The following is a 22,007-nucleotide window of genomic DNA, read 5'->3' on the forward strand; positions in this document are numbered from 1 at the left end:
TTAAACCAGCTAAAAATAAGTCCTATACCCAGAAAGGAAAAGGAATGTATAATATGATGAAGCACTGAATCTTGGTCTCTTTGAAAGCATTTTATTGCTTGCTTTTAAATCCAAAGCAGGCACATAAAAGATTTGGGTTTGTAAGAATGAAATGGGGTCCCAATAATATAAGATCCATATTTTAGTGCAGTTTGGCAGAATTTCATTGCAAGATTTTACACAAGTTGTTGACCTGCCAACTACAGGGAATCAGCTGTTGTATGTATCTGTGCTTCCTCCCCTGGTATTAGTATTAGTATTCTGGCTTGCCTGTAGCACAGGCTAGGAAGAGTTAATGAAAGAACAAGAAAGGCTGGAAATTCCTTCCCTGGGAATCCTTTGCTTGGTGAAGGGGGGAAAAGCACGAATGTGCTTGCAAGTCTAACCAGAACTACGTGTAGTTCATCACTCCCTTTCCTTCTATTTTCTGGAGAGGTACTTAATGGTGTTTGAATATGACTGCATACTCCCATTAATGTAACAATTTTTATTCGTACAGTGCAACACCAAAAAGATAATCTCTGTGTTAAGTACTTTTCCTTTCTAACCCCTGGAGAGTCAGAACTCTAAAAGCAAATATTGTATTTACCGTAGACTGGAAAAAGGAAGAAATTAGGTTAAAATGCAAAGCAGCAAAGATAAAAGAGAGTTGCTTTTGGATGTCTGCAGTGGTGCTATGAATATATACATACACATTGTTGTGCTTTTTATATTATCTCTAATTTGAAAAAACAAAAAACAACAACAACAACAACAACAAAAAACATGATTACAGATTAGATCAATCATGGCTTCAGTATTTCTGGCCAAAGCAAGAAAAGATTCCATGTGCCAGCTAACCACATAATTGAAGCAGAGATTGTTTCACTGTTGGTAATTTGTTTAAGGATTTTAATTTACTGTAATGGGTATTCTTTGCTGCATTGTAACCTGGCTCCCCGTGTCTGCCTTTGGAAAGCAATCACTGCTCGCATATGCCACTAAAAGGATGATGCAAGGCACTAACCACCAAAATGGAGCAGTGGCGTGCTGCTGCCTGACATCCCTTCTTCAGGTTGTAACAGAGGGAGAAAATTGCAGGCTGTCTGTCTAGATCTTGGTTTGTATGGGAGCTCTATTGGGAGCTCAGCCACTGTTGGGAACAGGGGAAATGGAAGTGGAGAGTCTTTCAGAAATCGTCAGGTAAGCAGATAACCAGCGCACCCCAGAGGACAGCACTGCCTTGGCTACTGGAATAGCCGAAGGATGGATTTTGTCTACATCTGACTTGTCTGTTTCTTACTGAGTTAAGCACATGAGCAGCAGGCAGTGGTAGCTGGAGAATGTCTCTGGTGCTTGAAAGCAAGTTGACAAAAACAGTAAAGAGAAAAATAAGTCAACAGTGTACACAACGTGTTTATTTTTGTGGACTGGAAGAGAGCTGCTGGGAAGCCAAACTATTCACAAATGATAGAATATGATGACAAGAGTCCTGAATTCATACGCTTCAAAGTTGCTGTTGCTCACTCTGCTTTTAGAATAGGAATAGTTTGTCCAGGAACAAATGGGTAATGAGGGCCAACTACCTTTGCTGCTGTCCTTATTTATGTGTATGGTGAAATAATGTGTTTAGTCAAGAGCAGATGAGCTAAACATAGAGAAAAGGTGCCTTAAGGACAAAGGAAAAGAGGAGTGGTAAGAAGAAGGCTGAGTACAAAGGGAAGTAGAGGAATAGAGTATACAATTATGAAAAAATTTGGTCAACGCTGTAGGCAGTTATTTGTATGTCCAGAAAGCACAAGTTTGGTTGCCTGTTTCAGAAAGGCAAAGTATGCCTTTTCCTTTGGAGGGATGCCTTGTCCCCTGTGGGGTTACTACTGTGTGCTTTCTGTATACACATAAGGAGTTCATGGGACACTCCTTGGGATCCCTGGCAGCTTAGGCCATATGTTGGGTCTTCTCGTGGGCATCTCAGTTAACATCAAGAGTAAAAATCTGTTCAATGAAAGCTAATGGCATCGTTCCTCAAGTTCAGAAGTGGAGATTTTGTGTCTCGGTTGAGGTACTCAGCAGGATTGTTGTGCTTTTTTCAGGAGGTTTTTACTTAGACCACTCCTGCTGGAAACTCATACTTAGTTTGCTCATGGATAGTTCAACAGTAGATGTATTTAGTGATCATTTTGTTTGGATACTGAAAACTAATCTTTCTATAGTGTCCGTGGTACAATTCAGCTCCAGTGTATGGATTCACCATCCTGTTGTCTGGATAATCCCATTGCAGGTGTTATTCATGTGGTCTGGACAGGAGTTAGGAGGAAGCATGTTCTGGATGTGCCATGGAAAAAGAGTGAGTTGTATGCTGTAGAGATGTGGATTGTGACCAAAGCCTCACTTGTCCATTCTGTAACAGTAATTTAAATGTGAATCTGTATAGTGGAAACATTTATTTTACTGTATACATCTAGTTGCCAGAAGACCGGAGGTATTGATTATGGAAGTTAACATCAGTGTGGTGCGTTACTGGGAAGTGTAATCAATGTCACAGAAAGCTGAAATCTTCAGGGAAATCCAAGTACCTGCAGTGTTACATCCTCATCTTTAACGTTTAAATGAGACACGTCTTTTGTGAATGCCAAGGACAAGGATTTTCTTCGAAAACGATGCAGAACAACAGAAGCTTTCTCTTTCCCATACCTCTGCACCAATTAGGAATACTTGTTGGCTTCTTCAAGGGAAATATAGCAGATGAAGGAAATCTTCATTTAGTTTCTGTTGAGGCTCAGCAACTGAACTTTAATGCTTTTAAATTGCATTCCTTAACCTGGCTAGTGAGAGGGGTTATATTAAACAGCAAAAACCCAAACATCTGGGACTTACTTGTTCCAAAATGAACACCGTCTCCCTTGATTCCCTATTTGTTTCTCTCTGCTCTTATAATATTTGCCTTGTACTGATTCCCCTTGCTAATTGCAAGCTATCCAGCAGTGTATCAGAAAAGCCATTTTAGTTGCATGATTTAATGCTTTTAAGTCATCTTGGCTTTGCTGATTCATTGGTCAACCTTGAAAAATCAGAACAGTGCAAACACTGCAGTGCCATCAGAGGGCTAGCAGGTTGCACAGGGGACTCTTACTGATTAGTGTCATTTTTTTTCGGAGTTGAAAGAGCTATTGTGTTTAAGGCCATGAGATTTAGAATTAGGAGTAATTAAAAGCCAAGACTGCTGCCTTTATATTTTTTTAAATATGAAGGGCCCCGGGAGTCTCTGTAGTCATTAGAAAATCCTATTCTCGTGCTAAGCTTGTCCTTATAAGCAGTTGTTGGCTTTCCTGAATGTAAAGCAGGATCTTGTTCAGAGTGGATGTTGAGAGGGGGGAAAATATCATAAAGGCAGGGAGAAGAAAAGTGTGTATGTGTGTTTGGGGGGAGATAGTGGTTGTGTGGTGGCTTTGTAATGTGTCCTTTGCAACTGGCTTACCACTCTGAAGGGAAAATAGGTGGTGGGAAAGCATTCAAGGAAAATGGGTCACATTTGATCCATGACCTAAGAAGAAAAGTGGGAGGAAGGAATGATCATTTCAGATCATTAATGTGGTCAAAGCATATCCCTGTAAACCTCGTTCATCAAACTAAGCAAACTGTTCCTCTGATGACTTGGTTATGTGCTGGAAAATACAGTTCCAGCTCTCCCAAACACAATCGCTCCACAGCTTTTGTGTTGTTGTGTGTTTTTGTTTTTTCGAAGGAAAAAAAAATTGTTTGTTTTAAGCACGCTGAAGTAACACAGTGATTAGACATGACAGTTTGGCTGTGGGGCCTTTCTTCCAGCTCAGGAAAATATAGAACACAACTGAGCTGTCCTTTCCTGGTAAAAATGAGGTCATTTGTAAAGCTTTGTGTACATTTCTGCAGTGCTCACACGGCTGAGCTCGTAAAGCGCTTCTCCTCAAGTCCAAATCTCACTTCCACCGATATACCCATTTTTAAGAAACACGAGCCCATTGACCATGTAAGATTAGGAATCACAAGCTGTGATTTAGGCTTAATGACTCCTGGAGGATGCATAGTTTGGATGTAGCTGTCAGTGGCCCGGCTGCTGCAGCCTTGAGTGTGCTGCCTTTGCTGACTCCGAGCTCCTCACAGCTCCGTGCGGATAAAGGAAAGCTTTTTGTAATCTCCTTCCTTTTCCATGTGAGCTGCGTATCTGTTCTGAAATATACGAAAGTGCAATGTCAAGGTTGATTTTTCTGTTTATTAAACAAAGAAATGCATTGTGTGCATTATATTCATTAATCCCTGTTGTTTGCAAAAATCCCCCGGGCAATTAGAATTTATTAAATAATTTATAGTATGTAAAAGCTGATAGCAGTTTTCATATCCAAACTATTTTTATTACACCAATCAAATGTTATATAGCTGCTAATATTTCAAGGTAGTTTTAATTAGCATCTCAACCTAACACAACTCTGTCCCAGAATGCATCATCAAAATAAATAGCAAAGGATAGCAGAGGGTGTCCTGGATAAGTGACTGGAAAAAGGGAGTAATGTCAGATGTGAACTGACATATCCGATTTGTGCTCCCATCCACCTTCAGACTTCATGGAACATATGCCCATTCGGACAGAAAACTCTTGATACTGACCTCCAGAGCATCTGACTGTTTTTAGTAAAGCACTGACTACTTCAATCAACTGTGCTGGCATTCAGTCCAGTCATGGAGAGATGGAAATACAGGAAAATAAGAAACATTCAGTATGTTGAGCTATATAATGAAACTGCTTGGTATAAAATAGTAGATTAAATATCCCTGACTTTATCAGGATAGCAGAAGTGAATTTAGATGCGCTTTGTCTCCTTCTCCCCTTTTTTTCCTTAACTACCTATTGAAGTCCTCTGGGAGTGCATCATGTTTCCTAACACACAAAAGTAGTAGGAAAACATCTGGGCTAACAAATAAAATTAGGTCTGCTACTTAAAAAGCAGCCAACATTGTTTGGGGCCTCGGAGACACTCCTGTAATGCAAATAATAATAGTGGCTTTGGAAAATGTTCACTTCTGCTGTGTTGCGTAACTTTCAAATACTGCTTTTAAAAGAGAAATTAGAATTGCATGAAGTTAAAAGGAAAAGCATATCATGGAAGGTTGTTTTTAGGTTGTTGAGTTTTTTTGTCTTTAATAATATAACGGTTAAACATGTATATAGTGCTTTCCTCTGAATGCTTCAGAGTAGTTCATTGGCATGGGAACATAATGCACTCATTATAAGGTGAGGGAAATGAGCACAGCAAGTAGAAGAGACTTATGAAAGAGTGTGGCTGACAAACCAGTTTTGTTACTGCGTTGTCCTCTGTTCTGTACCATTAGAAATGCTTCCCACTTTCGTTCTTCTAAAAGATTTTGTCTCCTCTGAAGGTGGTTATAGCTCTGGAAACAGATGTGCCTTATATTGAGCTGTTAGTAATATCCTTCTAGATGAATCTGAAATTGTTTGAGTGCAGCTGACCGGCCTCGAGGGTGTGAGGCACAGACATCCTGTGCTCCCTCAAAGCAAGCACGAGGCCGCAGCTCCCTGTTGTCAGGATTTGGACTAAAAACCCAGTCTTCAGGTTTTTTCTCCATTTGCCTTGCTTACGGTGACAAGCTCAGCAGGTTCAGCCCTCAAATTATTAAAGCAAATGTTCCTATATTAAAATCCCATTTATGATGCTTGGATTCCCCTGTGTTTCCTGTATCAAGCAGATGAGACCTGGGAGCTTTGGGTCTGTTTTCTCCCTTTGGCAGTGTCCAGGTGTCTCCACCTGCCCCGGGGCAGGTTTCTTCCCTTGTTCCATCTGCTGATCAAAGGTGCCAATGTTTGTGCAGAGAGGGCTTGTATGGAAAAACAGTTGGAAGAGGGTTAGAGATCTTAGGCATCCACACACCTTTAGTAGTCCTCCAGCTTTCCAAAGATTTGTCATCACAAATAAGAGCCTTTCTATTTTCAGGAGGAGAAGGAAAAAAAGAAGAAAGAAATTAACCCTGAGGTGTGATGACAGAGATTTCTCTAAATCATGCTGCATTTCAAACTGGTGCTAACAGCCAACCACACTTGAGATGGCTCAATTTCCACAGATCAAGAACTTTACAGAGAGCTTAAAAATACAGCCCAAAGTCTTTAACTACCATCTCTATTGCAGTAAACTGTTGGAGTTAAGAGGCTTTGTATATAGGATGGCCAAAGGGATGGGGATGGTATTCCCATTTTTCCCATCTCCTTTCCTGTGTCTTCTGAAGTCTGCCAGCCAGTCCACAAGACCTGGATTCATTTTTCACTTGTGAGTAAAGCCTCCTTGGAAAAAAATATCCAGAAGGATAAGCTTTTGTCCAAAACACACTATTACAGAAGTTATCTCATCCTTTTACGTTTCTCCTGTGGCAAGTATTTGCTATGACCTTACAGCAGTTTTCACCAGGATACATTTTCCTGTTGATTTGGCAAGAGGTTTTGGAATGGCAGTGCATGAATGGATTCTCACCATGAGGTTGCACAGAGCTCTCTGGCAGCTCACAACTAGAAGATGAAGGTCTGCCTTTGAAGTCAGCAGTGACCCCATAAATGACTGCCACATGGCTTAGGAAGTGTGCGTGTTAGGGTGTGGTTATGCTAGGATTTTTTATAATATGTTTATTAGGAACAGTTAAACCAGCTTTTCTGAGGCTTTTCATTATTCTGAATGATGCCTTTAAAAGGGGAGCGGATCTTTTCTGAATTATATGTAGTTTATTTTTTTGTAAGCCTTTAAAGAACATTGTAGCCACGTAAACCAGGGAAGCAAAATAACTTGGTAATATGAGGGTAAATATAAGAAACTAAATAATATCTTGCACTTTAACATTCTCCGTTGACTACTTGTGTGATGGTGCATTTACATAACCACTCTCTTTAGTTTTTAAGGAATATGCTTGCAACGCAAAATACACAGGAGAACAAATCATGTTTTAGAGTGTGGAGCACACACTGTAATGGGATGTAGACCTTTCAACAAGTGAGAAATGGAGACAGTGTGACCCATTTTGTGCACAGGGCAGTACTTCTTGTCCTGCACGCATAATTTTTTCTATTAAAAATTGCTTAGCATTCTGGGTTTGAAGCCAGTTTCTCTTTTGCAATCTCCATGTCACAATTGCATGTGTTTGTAATGGTTAATTTGGTGGGACTTGGTTCTGGGACTCTAGCAGTACTGTATAAGACTTCCCCAGCTGCAGCTGAAGCCAGACTCCAGCTTATACTGTTCGGCCTTCCATGAAGTTATCATGAAGACTCACGCTGTACCATACAATCAACTACCAGTCATAGTGAAGATTTTAGTTTTTTGGTTCATTTGTGGGTTTTTGTTGTTGATGTTTTTTTTTTCTTTCCCCCAAAAAATGCACTAAAGTGAGTAAAGTGAGTTGTAAGTACGTGGGAAATCACTGGGGAAAAACACTTTGTAACTATTGACATTTTAGCAGCAACCTAATGAGGTACTTAGGTTTTTCTAGTATTTAGTACGGAGAAGTGGTTAAAAAAGATTCAGAAACTTGGATTTTTTTAAAGTTCTCAATAATATGAAATGAAGAAAATATATATACACACTAACTTTGTTGTCAAGCAGTCTGATCAGAGCTGAGGTCAGCTCTACAGAAAGACTGGGTAGTTCTCCAACTCCCTTTTCTGCTCCCACAGCCTGGCTAGACAGAGAGATTTCCATACTCCTCCTTGAAGAATTGGGAAGTATTTCCAAGACAGCACTCACAGTCTTACTAAACAGGCAGAATTTGGAAGAGTTGGAAGGAACAGAGGACAAGAAGCCCCTCTGCCCCTGACCCAAACCCGTGTTGTATTTTCCATGTAAATGGTAAAATCGTCTTGTTTCCTGCCCTGCGTACATGTTCAGAAGAGCTACATTTTCATAAGTTTATTCATGAGAGTAATAGTTGAGAGCTTTCCACAATGTGCACAGTTTTTCCTGCCTGTGTGCTTTACCATCAAATCTTGAAAGGGATGAAGATTTTCTTCTTTGTTTGCCTATAGGTTTAGGATTTCCCCCTTCTCTGCCACTAAACCAAGCCTGATCCTGATTTTCAATGTCATCGTTTCATTTGTTGCCTCTCTAACACTCAGCTAATACCAGAACCCAGTTTTCCGAGACACTTCACTCTTACAAGAGGATGGATTCCATCTGAAAGAGTTTCAAAGGCCAGGTAGTGGTGTAAGAAGAGACAGAACAACCTCTGCCACCTCTTGTCTTTCCAGCCAACAGCAATGGACGTCTTAGCACCTCTCATCCATTTGCAGAAATTGTCCTAGAGATCTCCGAGACAGGACTGCCCCACTCCTGCCACTCTCCTCCTGACTTCTAGCAAATTGCCAAAGTGAAACCTTAGGTACCGTGGAAGGCCATTCTGCAGCACCCAAGAGCTGTGTTTGTGTATAGACCATTTGTGTTCCCACCGAGGTCTCTATCTTTATAACAGCTCACTGCAGCTGTATTTGTGCATTGTGAAATTGTATGTTTTAAAGTACCTGGTGAGGTAGATCGTTCCATCTTTGCATGGTAAGGAAACAAGTGTCACACCATGCAGAAGCGCATCTGTGCATGTCAGCTGAGTGCTTTTTTAGCGTGGTATGTGCAAAACGCTTCAAAAGGAAGCAGGCAATTAAATTTCAAACCAACATCTCTTCAGTTTGTTAGGAATTCATCATTTCACATAGATGCAATGTTTCATTGTGTGTCATGTGTCTTACATGGATACAGTTTCATTTTAATTTTTTAATACTGTCTTGCCCAGTTGTTGGGAATTTTTCTTCTTCTTCCGGACAGGTTATACATATGCTAATAGAAATATGCCTATTATTTGAAGCATAGTTCTGCTTGTCAATGAAGCTTCATTAACACCGTTATCACTGCCTGACATTTATCTTATAATTTTCCTGAGTTGACTGTTACATCTCCATGGAAACCCAAATTGCAATTGAAACAAGTGAGATAATAAAGGCATACATGGAGGATTGACAGTATGCAAGCCCACAGTGTTTTTCAGGCTACATTTGTTTATAACTCCTCAGATAAATCTATTGCAGTGGAGATTTTTATTACCTGTCTCCTGTCTTTCTATGCTGCTTACTGCAAGGTTTAGAACAAAACTGTTTTTTATTTTGCTTTTTAATTAGAGCAATAAATTTTAGTGGGCTCATCAAGGGAAGTTAGAGCATTGGTACTATAAATTCTAGTGTGATTTTTGGGGGAGTGAAATATGAGTGGTTTCAGGAGATTTTCAAACTATACAGACTAATGCATTCTGAGGTTGATTTGGGGGGTTGCTTGAAGCAGCAAAAACTTAGAATTGCAGAGTCCTGATTTGCTGACTCTTTCAGTATGCAAGAAGGATCTTTTTCTTCTATACCTAAGGACTTGAGCTCTTTAAGTTCATGACTCTAAATCAATTTAGATGGTGCCTCAAAGCATAGAGTCATGAAACTGGAGTGGGTCCAGAGTGAATTAATCTGAAATTAATTTGATTTTGAAAGGCTCCATCTGGCTGTGTTTGGAAAAGGCATTTAGACAGATATATAAACAAATGATCATCTGTATTCTATATGCCAGATGTGGTGTCAAAAAAAAATGAAGAAATGGTTTTAAAAAAATCAGCTGAGGGGGATTTTGCTATAATGATACTCAGCTTCTTAAAATTACAATTGCATCATACTTTGGACAATAATCTTTTCTTATATTGTGATTTCTGGATGGAGGCAGGAAGAGCAAGCCTGATAGGTTATTTTGTTTTAAGTAAGAAAATTCAATGTCCCAGCTTACTTTATTTCAGATCTCCCATAAATAAACAACTAACTGAAACTAGTACTACCCTTAATATGGGTAGAGCTGGGATCCTCCATTCCCTTTATAAAGAAGCTATTTAGCTAGAGCAGCCATGTTGGATGTGAACTGCAGACCTCCCTCCCTTCTGGGCATTATGGAAATAGCTCTGTGCTCTGTGAAGCTCAACAGTGTACCAGTGTATGTGTACACAAATGGGTGCCAAGCTTGAAATATGTTGGGTGGTAAAGTACTTCCTACAATAATTGTTTGGTTTTAGTCTGCCGAAACCACTGATGTGTTTCTGAACAAATGCTTGGAGGACTCCTGCCTATCTTCTCCATCCCTCCTCAGCTCCAAGACGCAGTTGGCCATTAAGTAGGCAAGTCTTTGTGAACCTCAGAACTTCAGATGACTGCCAGGCTGAAGATAATGCTGAAATGATCACATCATTAATTACTACATTGAAGTTTTTGGGGGGAAAGGAAGAAGGGATTTGTGCAGCAACTAAATACATTTTGAGCAGTGTTTGGGAGAAAAAGAGGCTGGGGTTGTTGACAAGAAAACAGATGGTCCTACGTGTCCTGAATTTTAAAAGCCTGATACTGTTCTAATTTGATTGTTGGCATGTCACAAATATATGTGCATTTGGAAGTAATCAAATACTGTTGTGTTTTGTTTTTTTTTTTAAGTAATACCTATAAATGTTTTCTGCCACACAGAAAAGAGTATGCTTCATTGCAGATATGTGTAATCACTAAAGCAAAGCATTAATAATCCACATCGTTAATACTGAGCAGTCAGCTACTTCAGATGCAACTTCATAGGAGAAATCGTGTCAATCAGTTCTCCAAACCTGTAATGTCCTTGTGCAAGTGCATGAGCACTCTTTGTGATATGTACAGCTTCCAGTAGTGAGGAGTGGGCCTCTCTGCAACTTCAGTCCATTTTAGATATAACACAGATATTTACACAAAAGGACAGCCTCTGCCCAAGGAGATTACAGTGGGAAGAGACAGTGAGGAATATGATAGAAGTGAAACACGAAGCCACGGTCATTGTTTGTGGGCATCATAGTTGTGGTGAACTGCCAAGGTTCTCCTGTTGCTAAAACAGAGATGCAAAAATGATGAATAGAAGTCTTTGTTAATGCTGAACTCTTCAGGTCAAAACCAGATGTGCAGGTATCCACCTGTGAGTTGGCCAACAGGAAAGAGATTTTAAAAGATGACTTTTAAAAATTTGGTATTTATTGGTAATGTTTAAACTCTTGTGTTATTTTTGTATTGCTGCATGGAGCTAGATGTACCAATCTTACAGCTGACAGGGGGCAGACCCAGGTTAGTCTGAAGATTTAATGATTTAACGTACAGAGCAAATTCTGCTCAGGAAGCAAAACTGACTTCTTGGGTAGTTGCCTGAGCAAAGCTCTGTCTTGCAGAATGGTGATGCCTGGAGGACCTCATCCAGACTGGGAATAATTCGCTCGCAAAGCCTCCAGGAAAGACTAGGAGACCAAAGCTGGGGCTAATACACAGCCTCTCCATGAAGATCTCCAACCACTGTTAGTCATTCTTGTCATGTGTCCTTAGAAATCAGTCATCCTCATCCATGGGAGAACAAGATGGGGATCAAACTCTAGAAAGTTAGGGGGTGGGCTTGGCTTCCTGGCTTGGCAGCTGTCTTCTACTGAACACTGAGCTTTTCCTAGTTCCAGTTTAGTAAAATCTACAGGCCAGTGTAGGCAAATACTTAAATATACTGAAAATAGACCATTGTAAGCTTTATCAGCATAAAAAAAAGATTACTACCCAGAACTATCCAGTTCTGACCTGTACAGATGGTGCATTTAATTGTTTGCTGCCACTATCGGATGAACTAGTAATGATATTTTAATTTGTTCCTAAAATAGAAGACTTTAAAATAAGCAGCTCTTCCTCTCCCTGTTTACCCTCCCTTCTACACAAATTCTTTCCCTTGTTTTTATACATATGCATGTGCATGTGTGTAATCTAAAGTAGGTATTTTAACATTTGTGAGTTACTCCACTTTCATCCTTGTGCAGCACAAGCACATCACAAAGCACTACTGCATGTTCTACAGAATAATTTTCTAGCTATAAAGTAGGTCCATACACCAGTGGGAAGAGTTGAGACAGTTTGAAGGCACCACACTGAATATCATTTTTTCCTTTGATTTTTTTTAAGGCAATTTTGAATGTGGGTTTTTGTTGTTTTTTTTTTCTGTAGCAGATATGCAGAGCTTTTGTGACATTACTCCTGCTTGCCTCTACAGTTCTAGGAAGTGTTACCAAAAGTACAACATTAAAATAAAGTAACTTGCTTTTAAACACGTATGCAAAGGATCTTCACACTTTGGTCTGAAACCCCAGGCTTAAATCAAACTGTTTTGGAATGGAGGTGATGCAGCGACCCAGAGGCCAGAACCAGAACAGCCAGAAGCCTCTAGAGGTACATAGTTAGCAGTGAGCATGGGGAGGTGACAGCCAGGTCATGATCTCGTTTGCTTTGGTGAGCAGAGCTCTTAGGGCTTCTTTTAGGAAGGCAACAAGCCTCAGCACAGTGGAATGAGTGCATGTGCCCTAACGTGCACCACAAGTGCACGCAGCAGTTGCATTTTAACATAGATATTATGATTTCCTTTGTATCCTCGTTTCCTTCCTGTAACACTAATGAGGAATCTCTAAAGAATAATTTATTTTATCTCAGATGTGCGCTGATGTTTTTCTTGTACGTGTGTGGTTCAGTGCTGTATCCAATTCATGTTACCCTTCGCAGCACGTGCTCTGACCCACCTGTTTGAAAGATGACTTCCCACTGCTTCTCCTTCTCCCAACCTGAATGTATTCACTGTGAAATTTTTTTTCACCATAGGAAAAGGGTTTTTTCCTCAGATTATCAAGAGTCTCCCCCTGTGACATGGTGCTACTTCCTCAGCCTGCCGAAAATTTGCATGTAAGACATGAAAGTGATGGCATATACTAAATTTGAAGTTTATCAGAAAGCAAGTAGTCCTTTCTAGGACCTATGTTTTAGCATGGTTTGTTGTACACAGGGAGTTCGCAAAGCTGAGCTGAACACCGACTCCAACAGAAAACAAATGACTGAATTTAAATTGCTTGTCAGGACAGTAAAAAAGCCTGTGTTGTCTTAAGCAACATTATGCTTTTACAGATAATTTCCACGGGCATAAAGGCAATGCAAGAAAACATCTTTGCATTTACCGTTCAGTGCTTATGTGAGCACTTGAGTATTATTAGCTATTGACAAGAATAAAATCTCAGCATTGGATGCCAGGTATTAAAAGCCATCAGAATTGTTTGTGTAGCTCATGTGTGTGAGTGCAAGTGCTGTTGCTCTCTGCTGGATGGATGAAGAATTACTTGTCTCTTTGTTACAAGGCTCTACGAGTCTGTAAGATGAAGTAAAGAGGAATGTTTTGCAAGCTCAGAGTTTTGGGTCCCTCCTGAAATTGCAGTTGGCCTTCAGTGTAGCATAAAGCCAGCTTAGTGAGTTGTACAGACACTAAAAGTTGTCACCTTGCCTATGGGCACAGAGAAACCTGTCGAAAATTGCTTTGTAAACATCACTACAAACGCGGGACTGGTCCCACTGTGTGCTTCTACATTAATTGGGTATGATGTCAGAGTCATTCAGCAACTGCCAGTATGGATTGGTGTAACTTAATAATAATTAGTGGTAGTGGTGGTTTATAGCTCAGCCAAAAACTGTACAAGGCATTACAGCGGGTGCAGTGAATGATTTATGAAAACTCCTTTCCTCCGAGCTGCCGTTGAGCTACTGCTCTGTAAATACTCTTCTGGAGGTGACTTTTTTTCCCCCAAAACACAGGTATTTAGTCATTCGCAGATACAAAAAAATAGAATGGCTTCTATTTTATCTTTTTCGTTTTTTGTTTTTTTTTTTGTCAGAGGTTCTGGCCCTTTTTTTGCTGGCCAAAATCCAATTTAGGTAATTACATTCTGTGTCTCTAAATCCCAGCCCCCTGCAGTTTCCAATGGAGTATGGTATTGTTCTACCCTTCCTGGCTGAAATTGTTGTGCGATAATGCTCCATGTCATTAAACAGCTGCCGTCTGTCACCTTACAATGAAGTCATTCCTCTCTAAACAATGAGTTTATAAAGCCCTTTTGAGTCCTTCCAGATAAAATTTGCTCATAATCCAGCAGTTTGGATTTTCAAGCATGGTGAGGTGATGGTTTTTCATCTCTTCTGCCAGCAGTTGAAGTCCTTCAAAGTGATGGTGTCCCTTTGGTGCTCATCCCATATCCTGACAGTGATCACACAGCTCAAATGTAAATATTTGGTACTGTAAAACTTTGATGCCTGCAAATGTCTTTGTGCCAAGCTGGATTTAGTAATCTTTACATTTCCAGCTTCTTTGTCATCATGCTTTTCTTGTCTTTTGATGCTTAGGAGTGAAATGTTCTTCCAAGGGATGCTGCTTGGTAATGTACTGTTAAGTGTGAAAAGGGAAAATCTCCAACAAAAAAGCAAAGCAACCAAAGTAGAGTGAGGACTGCAAGAGAAACTGACCAAAATAGGAGACTGAGAAGCAATTTGACTAGGACTGAAAAATGGATTTGAAACACAGCTTTCATGCAAACCTATTCAGTCCCCATAACAACAGGTTTTCAGCACCTGGCTTGGCATCTTGTTCATGAATGGAAGTGTGCGGGGATTAATGCTAAGTATATTGACAGTGATGAATTTAAGAGGGTTCCTTTTGATTCAGATTTTGTTCCTTAAGACTGCCCTCCTTAGCAGTCAGTGCACTTTAGCATCTTGCCATAATGACAGATATGAATGGGAGAGGCAGAGAAGGCATCTAGTGGGTTTTGCCAGTGCCCCTGCTTAAGTAGCAGTGATATTAAAACAATCTCTAGCTCCTCAAAGAGTGGCCCTGTCAACTTGCTGAAATGATGGAATGCTAGTTAGGTTATTAGAAAGAAAATTGGCACAAATTGAGAGAGACGATGCTCTGGCAGCGACCACAAGCAGCCAGCAACTCGGTGGCTTAATCTCTGCCCTCAGGCTGCTCTCTCCGATACAGATGACACCTTGTCAGCAAAGATGATGTGCTGGGTCATCTCGGAGTCCAATGGGCTAAATTGGCCGCAGAGGGAAGGCTTGCTGCGGTGTAGAGACAGCAAGCCACATAATCTAATTCTTCTCTTTCTTTATGTATGTCATCATTTGGATACTGACAGTAATTGTCAAGGGATTCTCTTCTTAGTAGTGTCTCCTAGCCACAGCTATCATTACATTCGTGCTTGCAAGAAATGGTCCTAAGCTTTCACAAAAATTGCTTGAAATCTCTTGAAGAGTTTAATGCGTGATTTCTTTTTTGTGTTGTTATTAAACAGTGTCCAAAGGAGGGCTATGGAGATGGTGAAGGGCCTAGAGGACAAGGTGTGTGATGTGTAGTTGCGGTCCCTTGGTTTGTTTGGCCACAGAAGGAGACTGAGGGGAGGGTTCATGGGATATTGGGATATTCTATGGAATATTCTATGGTTCTGTGATTCTTTTTCCTGGGAAAAGTGGGTGAGGAAGATGGGGGCAGGAAAGAACTGCTGCCTCTGGGAGTGAGTGTGGCAGGGAAAAGTGACAAAAAACTGTGCGGCTGTTGGCCACTACAGGGTCTTTGTCCAGAGCAGTTCCTGCCATAACAGTGAAGGTGGAGACTGGGAGAGAAGAAGGGAACTCGTCTCTAGCAGAGAGAGTTTGTGAGGGGGTCAAAAATGTGTGATTGGATTTTGCATTCACCTGAACAAGCTCAGTGAGAGCTGAACTCTCAGTCAGGTGTGCTTTATACTTACTGTTCCTCAGTGGGTGATTCAAGTATGCGGAAAGGATTTAATCCATAGACTGTATAAAACTGTTCCATTTTGTTGGATTATTTTTCTCATTGTTATCTCCCTATTATCTACTTGTTCAGTTCATGTGAGTTGGCTGTAGTCCTCTACCTACTGTCAACTGTGGATGAGGATGCTTCTGCAAGTGCTGATGCCCTCCCTGAAACCCCAGCAGAGGTGGGGAACCGTTCTTCCAGAACCCTCAGTAGCATTCACTTGCACTGAAGTCAAACGTAACTTAATGAGGAGCCTGACTATGCTGGCAGAGCTGCCTTCCTCTATGCTCAACTTGCTTGTCCCCATTTCCAAAACGTTGGCAGCTGAGTACAACTCCAACCCTCTGGTAGGAAAGAATTATAATGAAAAATCTTGAAGTTATGCTTGTGGTTTTTTTTTTCCTAAATCTGCAGCAGTTAGCAGACTGGCAGGGCTGTCAGAGGATGGTGGAATTAAATCCGGAGAAGTTTTAATGACTTGCCCAAGTTAATTCAGGCAGCTAGTGACAAAACCTGTCCCCTGGAGCGTTGTGACACAGCATACTGTAGCCTACACCTGCAGTCAGAGCGTTCAACCATCTTTATCCAATAAAGCATTTAAGGAATATGATCAGTGTAATTGCTCTTCAGCCCCGCCAAAGTAAAGAAAGTGTGTAAGCACTGTGTTGAATTAGAAGAGATCTTTGCCTGTGCCTGCACCTTTAGCTGAAAGCAGGAACTTGATGGTAATGGAGCAATTAACCTGAATAAACAGTTAGAAGTGTTAGGTTTTGTGGTTTCCTCGAAATTGTCTTGTTAGCAATGGAAATTGTAGTAGTGCTCTCGGTGGTAAAGGTGGTTTGGGTAAAGGAAAAAGCAAAGGAATAAACTTATCCTTTATTAAATACGACCTCTGCTGTAATTTGGGGCTAACACAGTAATTATGTGCGGATTTCTTAAAGAAGAGATCCAACAGAGAGAATGGATGAAGGGCATAATTTAAAAAGGAACTCGACTCATTTTTTAGTGTAAACAAAGCAGAGAACAAATGAAGTGAAAAGTGAAGCAGATTTCTGAAGGAACAGTCACCTGAGCACAGCACAAAGCTGCAGGGCGCAGTTGCTGCCTTTTCTTGTCTTTGCAGGTACAAAATAGTGTGGGAACATCTTCCTCCACTATTTTAAGCTATAGGTCAGGGATTTATTTTTTCTTCCTACTAGGGAGGTTGTTTTAAGCATTGCATAGACAAATAGGAAATCTGAAGAAACAGCAGAATGTATTTTTCCAGAGCTCTGCATCTCGTGTGGGTGCTCAGCACTCCATGGCAGCTCCCATTGTGCATCATTGGAAAGAGTCAGGAGTTTTTTGTTTCCTAGAGTCTGAGGTAGGGATTGTTTAAGGTATCGATGGTGGTGTCTAATATTAGATCTGTGTAGAACACACAGCTTCTAATGGAGAAATCACAATGGCTGCATTGGTGTTCTTGGGACCTGCAGAGAAGCCTCAGAGAGCATCTGTAAAACAAGTGAGGGCATTTGTGCATGAAACACGATAGAAAAGGCTGGGCCAAATCCTTCAGTCTGTTATTCAGGCAAGAGTCCCACTAGGATCAATGGGAATTTTGTCTAATAAATGAGTGTGATAAATCCCATTGCCTACTGGTCCGTGTTAAAAGCATTTCACAAGTGACAATGCAGCTTCTTGTTGGTTTACAGTCTACCTTTAATATAATTTTCTCCTTCTTGCAGTAAGCAGGGCAAGTGCAGAAGTTACTAAGGGCGTATTAATATGTTCAGGTGCCTTGCGCTTCAAGGGAGATGGAGCACAGAGGATTAAATAATTTGCCCTGGCATGTGTTCCAGCTGTGATGCAGGGGTATGACACAATGCTGTTTCTTCCTTGCCATTCTTGGCTTTTTTTTTTTTTTTTTGCACACATGAAATTATTTTGGTCCAGTTGTACAGATCTCAGGCTCTTCCAAGCCTTCCTGTGGTCATTTTCTCTTGAACAACTGTCAAATGGAGAACATGTAATTGAAGCCAAGTTTTTCCGTAGTGGCAGGTGGCTCTGAGATGCGTGAAGGTTGGGATGATCAACTCTCAGCACTGCTGAATGCGTGTCTTCTCCTCACTACCCCCAGTGAGAGGATGGGAGGAGTGCACTGAAAGTCACATCTCATTGGTGTTCCTCCTTGAAATTCAAGCATCCAAATCTCATATTACTTACAGAATCTCTAGCCAAATTGAAATTACCATCCTTGATTATCAGTAGAAGCAGAAGAGTTGTGGGGTTTATTTTTACTTTCATTTAGAATTTAAAATTCTTTGTTTTCCTTGCAAGGGTACTCCTCCTAGATCGTAATATGTCACATGTCTCAGAGAGCAGGGGATTTTTTTGGTTGCTAAGTTCTTTTCCCCAGCAGAAGTTTGTGTAGTTGTTTTGAAGTTAGCTGTACATCTGGAGATCAGATAGGGGAACAATTTACAGGGTGTGAAAAATTTCAAACGCTTCATGTCCTCTGCATGGAGAAAAACTTTCTGAAGCAGCATTTTAATTTTCTGAGCAATTTTACCACTGCTTTCTCCTTTTGAATGGTGCATTTTTGTGTGCCAGGCTGCCATAAACAATGTGCTTTAGTCTGGCACTCTCCAGACTGCTTTTCCTTTTTAAAGAGCGTAGGCAACTAATCGGCAGCAACCAGCCGCATAGCTGGAGTGTTTTCCATTCTAGGCAATATCATACTAATTTGATGCACACATGGATGCTTCACACAATCTGCAAATTCATCGCTGGCATCTTGCATTAGTCATCTGACAGATTGCCAAGTGTTTCATATTCCTTTCATGTGACTTTATTACAAAACACACACACACACACACACACACCCCAGCACTGCCTTATTTCTGCCAGTAGCCAGTTCAGTGAGAATTCGCAGCAGTTCTGTTTACAACGGCCATGGAGAGAAATCTGTACTTACTTGCCACTCTCCTCTGCTTTAAAATGCAAAAGTACTGGCTTGCGTGGTGCAGCTCTCTTCTTATATAATGACATTAAGCAGCAGCCTGCAGAGAAAACCAGACTCAATGAAAAATGTAATCTCATTGTTTTTTGTACATAATACTTATGCTATTAATTAAATACCGATTTTTTTCCTGCTCTGTGCCAATTGACATCATCTTTTGCATCTAGTGCACATGAAAACTGCGTAGTCTCCTAACTTGCCTTTTCTTTTTCATCTCTTCTTCCACTTTCTAGTAACGGCACAGCTAACAAGATGAATGGAGCTTTGGATCATTCAGACCAACCAGACCCAGATGCCATTAAGATGTTTGTTGGACAGATTCCCCGTTCATGGTCGGAAAAAGAGTTAAAAGAACTTTTTGAGCCTTACGGAGCTGTCTACCAGATTAATGTTCTCCGAGACAGAAGTCAGAACCCTCCCCAAAGTAAAGGTACAGTAGTTGTACTCTGTTTGCTTTCAGGGATTTTTTCAGTGATCTTGCTTGCCTTTAGAATTTCCAAAGAGGCTTGCATCTGGGCTGTCTGTTTTGAAGCATACTGTGTTGAGCTATGCAGCATTCCTAAGAGGAGAGAACTCCTGAATACCTATCGATTGCTGTCTTCCTCTTCTTCTTAAATTGCAGTTTAAATGTCTGTTATCTGGAAGTGAGCATTCCAACTGTGCAAAAAATAACAAAAGATTGCCATCCTTGTTTAAATTATTATTGCCAAGAGACATGGAAACCTGAGCGGTCACTTTCCCAGGATTAGCTCATGAAAAATATAATTTTCTACTTCCTTTTGTTTCCTCTCTTTGCACCCCAGGTGAGAATGATTTTCAGGATGCAGACGGAGGGAAAGAATAGCAGAGGGCTCTTGCTACGTCATTGCTCCAGAGGCAATAGCAATTAAAAAATAGAATTGCCCCGGCCTTTCTCAAAAATCTGATTTCTTATTTTTGTGGTTATGCTAAAGGATTGATTTTTGGCAATGGTATTTTTCTAAAAGAAAAGGATGGTTTTTTTCTTTCTGCAATTTTTCTGCTACATACAAAGCATTTGTCCTTAACTGTATTGCTTTCTTTAGCTGTATGTCTATGCATATTTAGGCATGTGACAATTCTGTGTATTATATAATTATAACATAGTCTTATGTGTAGCCTTAAAGTGAATATTTTGTCTCACAGAATGTGTTTTTTTCTCTGTCTACTTTCACTTACAGTTTGAGATTGTCGAGTTTCATATATTAAATCGTTGCTGGCATTGCAAATAATTGGCACCACTCAGAGGCATTTGTGCTTGGTTGTGAAATGACTCGATAGTTACTCGTTTTTAGTCTTTTCCCAACACTGCATTTAAAATCCTTTATGGGGAAATCTCGCAGAGTGATTCTATGGGCTAGCAGCTAGCTAACGGTGCAAAGCAGCACCCTCGAAATTTCCAGTTTAGTGAGAGGTGATGGCTGTCACGTGCAGCACACAACACAGCCCCGGCTGCTCCCATGCTTTGTGTGCAGCTCTGCCCAGGCTCAGCATTTCCTCCTCTTTGCTATCCCAATTTAAGCAGTCTTGTGCTTTGAGTCATATCTTTCTTTTGATATGTCGTTTCTGGTTAAAAGAACAGGTATTTTGTCTCAGAATCATGGTGACACAGGTAAAGGGCTCATAGGGGTACCCTGCTGCTTATCAAGTCCCGTACTAGATTGCTGTCTTCCACCACTACTGCAGAAGGTATTTGTTATTGCAGTGTTTCAGTTCTGTTTCCACCTCTCTCCGTTCCCTAGAAGTGATGCAGCTGAGCGTGCAGCCCCCTGCTCTGTTAGCCCAGTGCCCTCACCAAGTGTCTTTTCCTTGTAACACTGGATAGAAGGCAGCATTAAGAGGTCAGAGAACTGGATTTTCAGCAGTCCGGGCTGCTATGGATGAGCAAACTCCTACTTAGTTTAAACCACTAAAATACTGAACTTTGAGACTTGGCCATTTAGGAAGAGCTGATTCCCGGGCCACAGAAATGCCTTCCCACTAAAGCAGTAAATGAAGTGAGAATGATACTGTGGTTAGACAGAGGAAAGTCATTGATTCCCATTTCTGTAGTGTTTTCCATTATACGTACCTGTCTAGCAGGTGGCTGGAAGGCATAAGGATTAAGCACAGGTCATGCAAATCATTGTAGACTAATTATGAAGCCTTGTAGTCCCTGTATTCAGTATTCTCTTTGAAAAGTGTTTTGTTGTTGTTTAGCTAGGACTCTTTTCAGCCACTCAGACATGATGCTTTTATGTCACTTCAGGCATTAATGTTTTAAGAGTAAATGAAATTAATCCCCCAAAAAGACAGAATAACCTTCGGACTTATATTTCCCTGACACAGCAGTGAGGTCCTCCAGTGGTCAGCTTTTCCCTTGGAAGCTGTGGAGCAGCCTATGTCCATGCTTATTCCTGGCTGAAGCTGCCAGCAAAGCTGCCAGATATAGAAACCTCTTGAGTTTCATGTGGGTATCTTTTGACTAGGAATGATCTTTATTTTCTTAATCCAGAAGCACAAAGGATTCTGTGTGAGAGATTAAGAATCTGTTATAAAAAAAAAAAAATCACCCTGAAAAATATCTGATACTTCAGTTCTCATCACAGTGCCTGAGACATGCTTTGCCTGCGCCATGTAATTGGTATTTAATAACATGAATTGCGATGACAAAAATGCAAGTTAGTGTTACTACACATTTGGGGTTGGGCTTGGCTATTTTCTTTGAAGAAAGAAAAAATCTTTGATTTTTGAAAGATTTTTCTCATACCAGATGAGGGCTTTGTGTTGTTAGTGCGGCCAAAGGGGCTTCTGCCATTTGCACAGACTTTTCCTCTGATGAGCTGTTTATGAAGCAGCAATCTGAGTGTCTCCCAGTTCTGTCAAAAATAACCATCGGCTGCTTCTCTCTCTCCTGCTGTTATTAAGACTGCCTTTCATACCCTCAAACGACAGACGGCCTAGTTCATTGCTTTCCTACTTCTTGTATTCCTTGCCAGCTCTGAAAAGCTGAAGCTGAAGGAAGAGAGGTGGAAAGACAAGTTTGATGGAATTGGGAAAAATAGAGAAAAAGCATATTACTTCCACGGAAATGCTGCTTCTGTGCAGCTTTGTTAATTTGGTCTTATACACAGGAATGGCTGCATTTCAGTGGGTGATAGCTGGAATATTCTCCTTAAGTAGGAAACTCTTCGTACTGTCCAGAGCTTGCAGCCCTCTGGTTCTTTTCAGATGCACGAAAGAGCTCAGCAAAGTAATTT

At 40.7% G+C, this 22,007-nt stretch overlaps 1 protein-coding gene across 16 annotated transcripts in view; it reads left to right on the forward strand.

The window, feature by feature from the left end:
• The window catches only part of CELF2 (CUGBP Elav-like family member 2), a 370,306-nt gene that overhangs the window by 221,402 nt on the left and 126,897 nt on the right, over positions 1–22,007 (forward strand). For 15 of the 16 annotated variants that reach the window (XM_085215689.1, XM_085215679.1, XM_010720047.4 and 12 more), the window contains one exon: positions 18,984–19,180. In XM_085215689.1, coding sequence (XP_085071815.1) covers positions 19,003–19,180 — 178 coding nt within the window. In that variant the 5' untranslated portion in view covers positions 18,984–19,002. Of the gene's footprint in view, positions 1–18,674; positions 18,821–18,983; positions 19,181–22,007 lie in introns of those variants that run through there. The other variant, XM_010719968.4, reaches the window with a different exon arrangement.

The sequence above is a fragment of the Meleagris gallopavo genome, chromosome 1 (assembly GCF_905368555.1).
Source record: "Meleagris gallopavo chromosome 1, MGAL_WU_HG_1.1, whole genome shotgun sequence".
In the NCBI taxonomy this organism is placed as follows: Eukaryota; Metazoa; Chordata; class Aves; order Galliformes; family Phasianidae; genus Meleagris; species Meleagris gallopavo.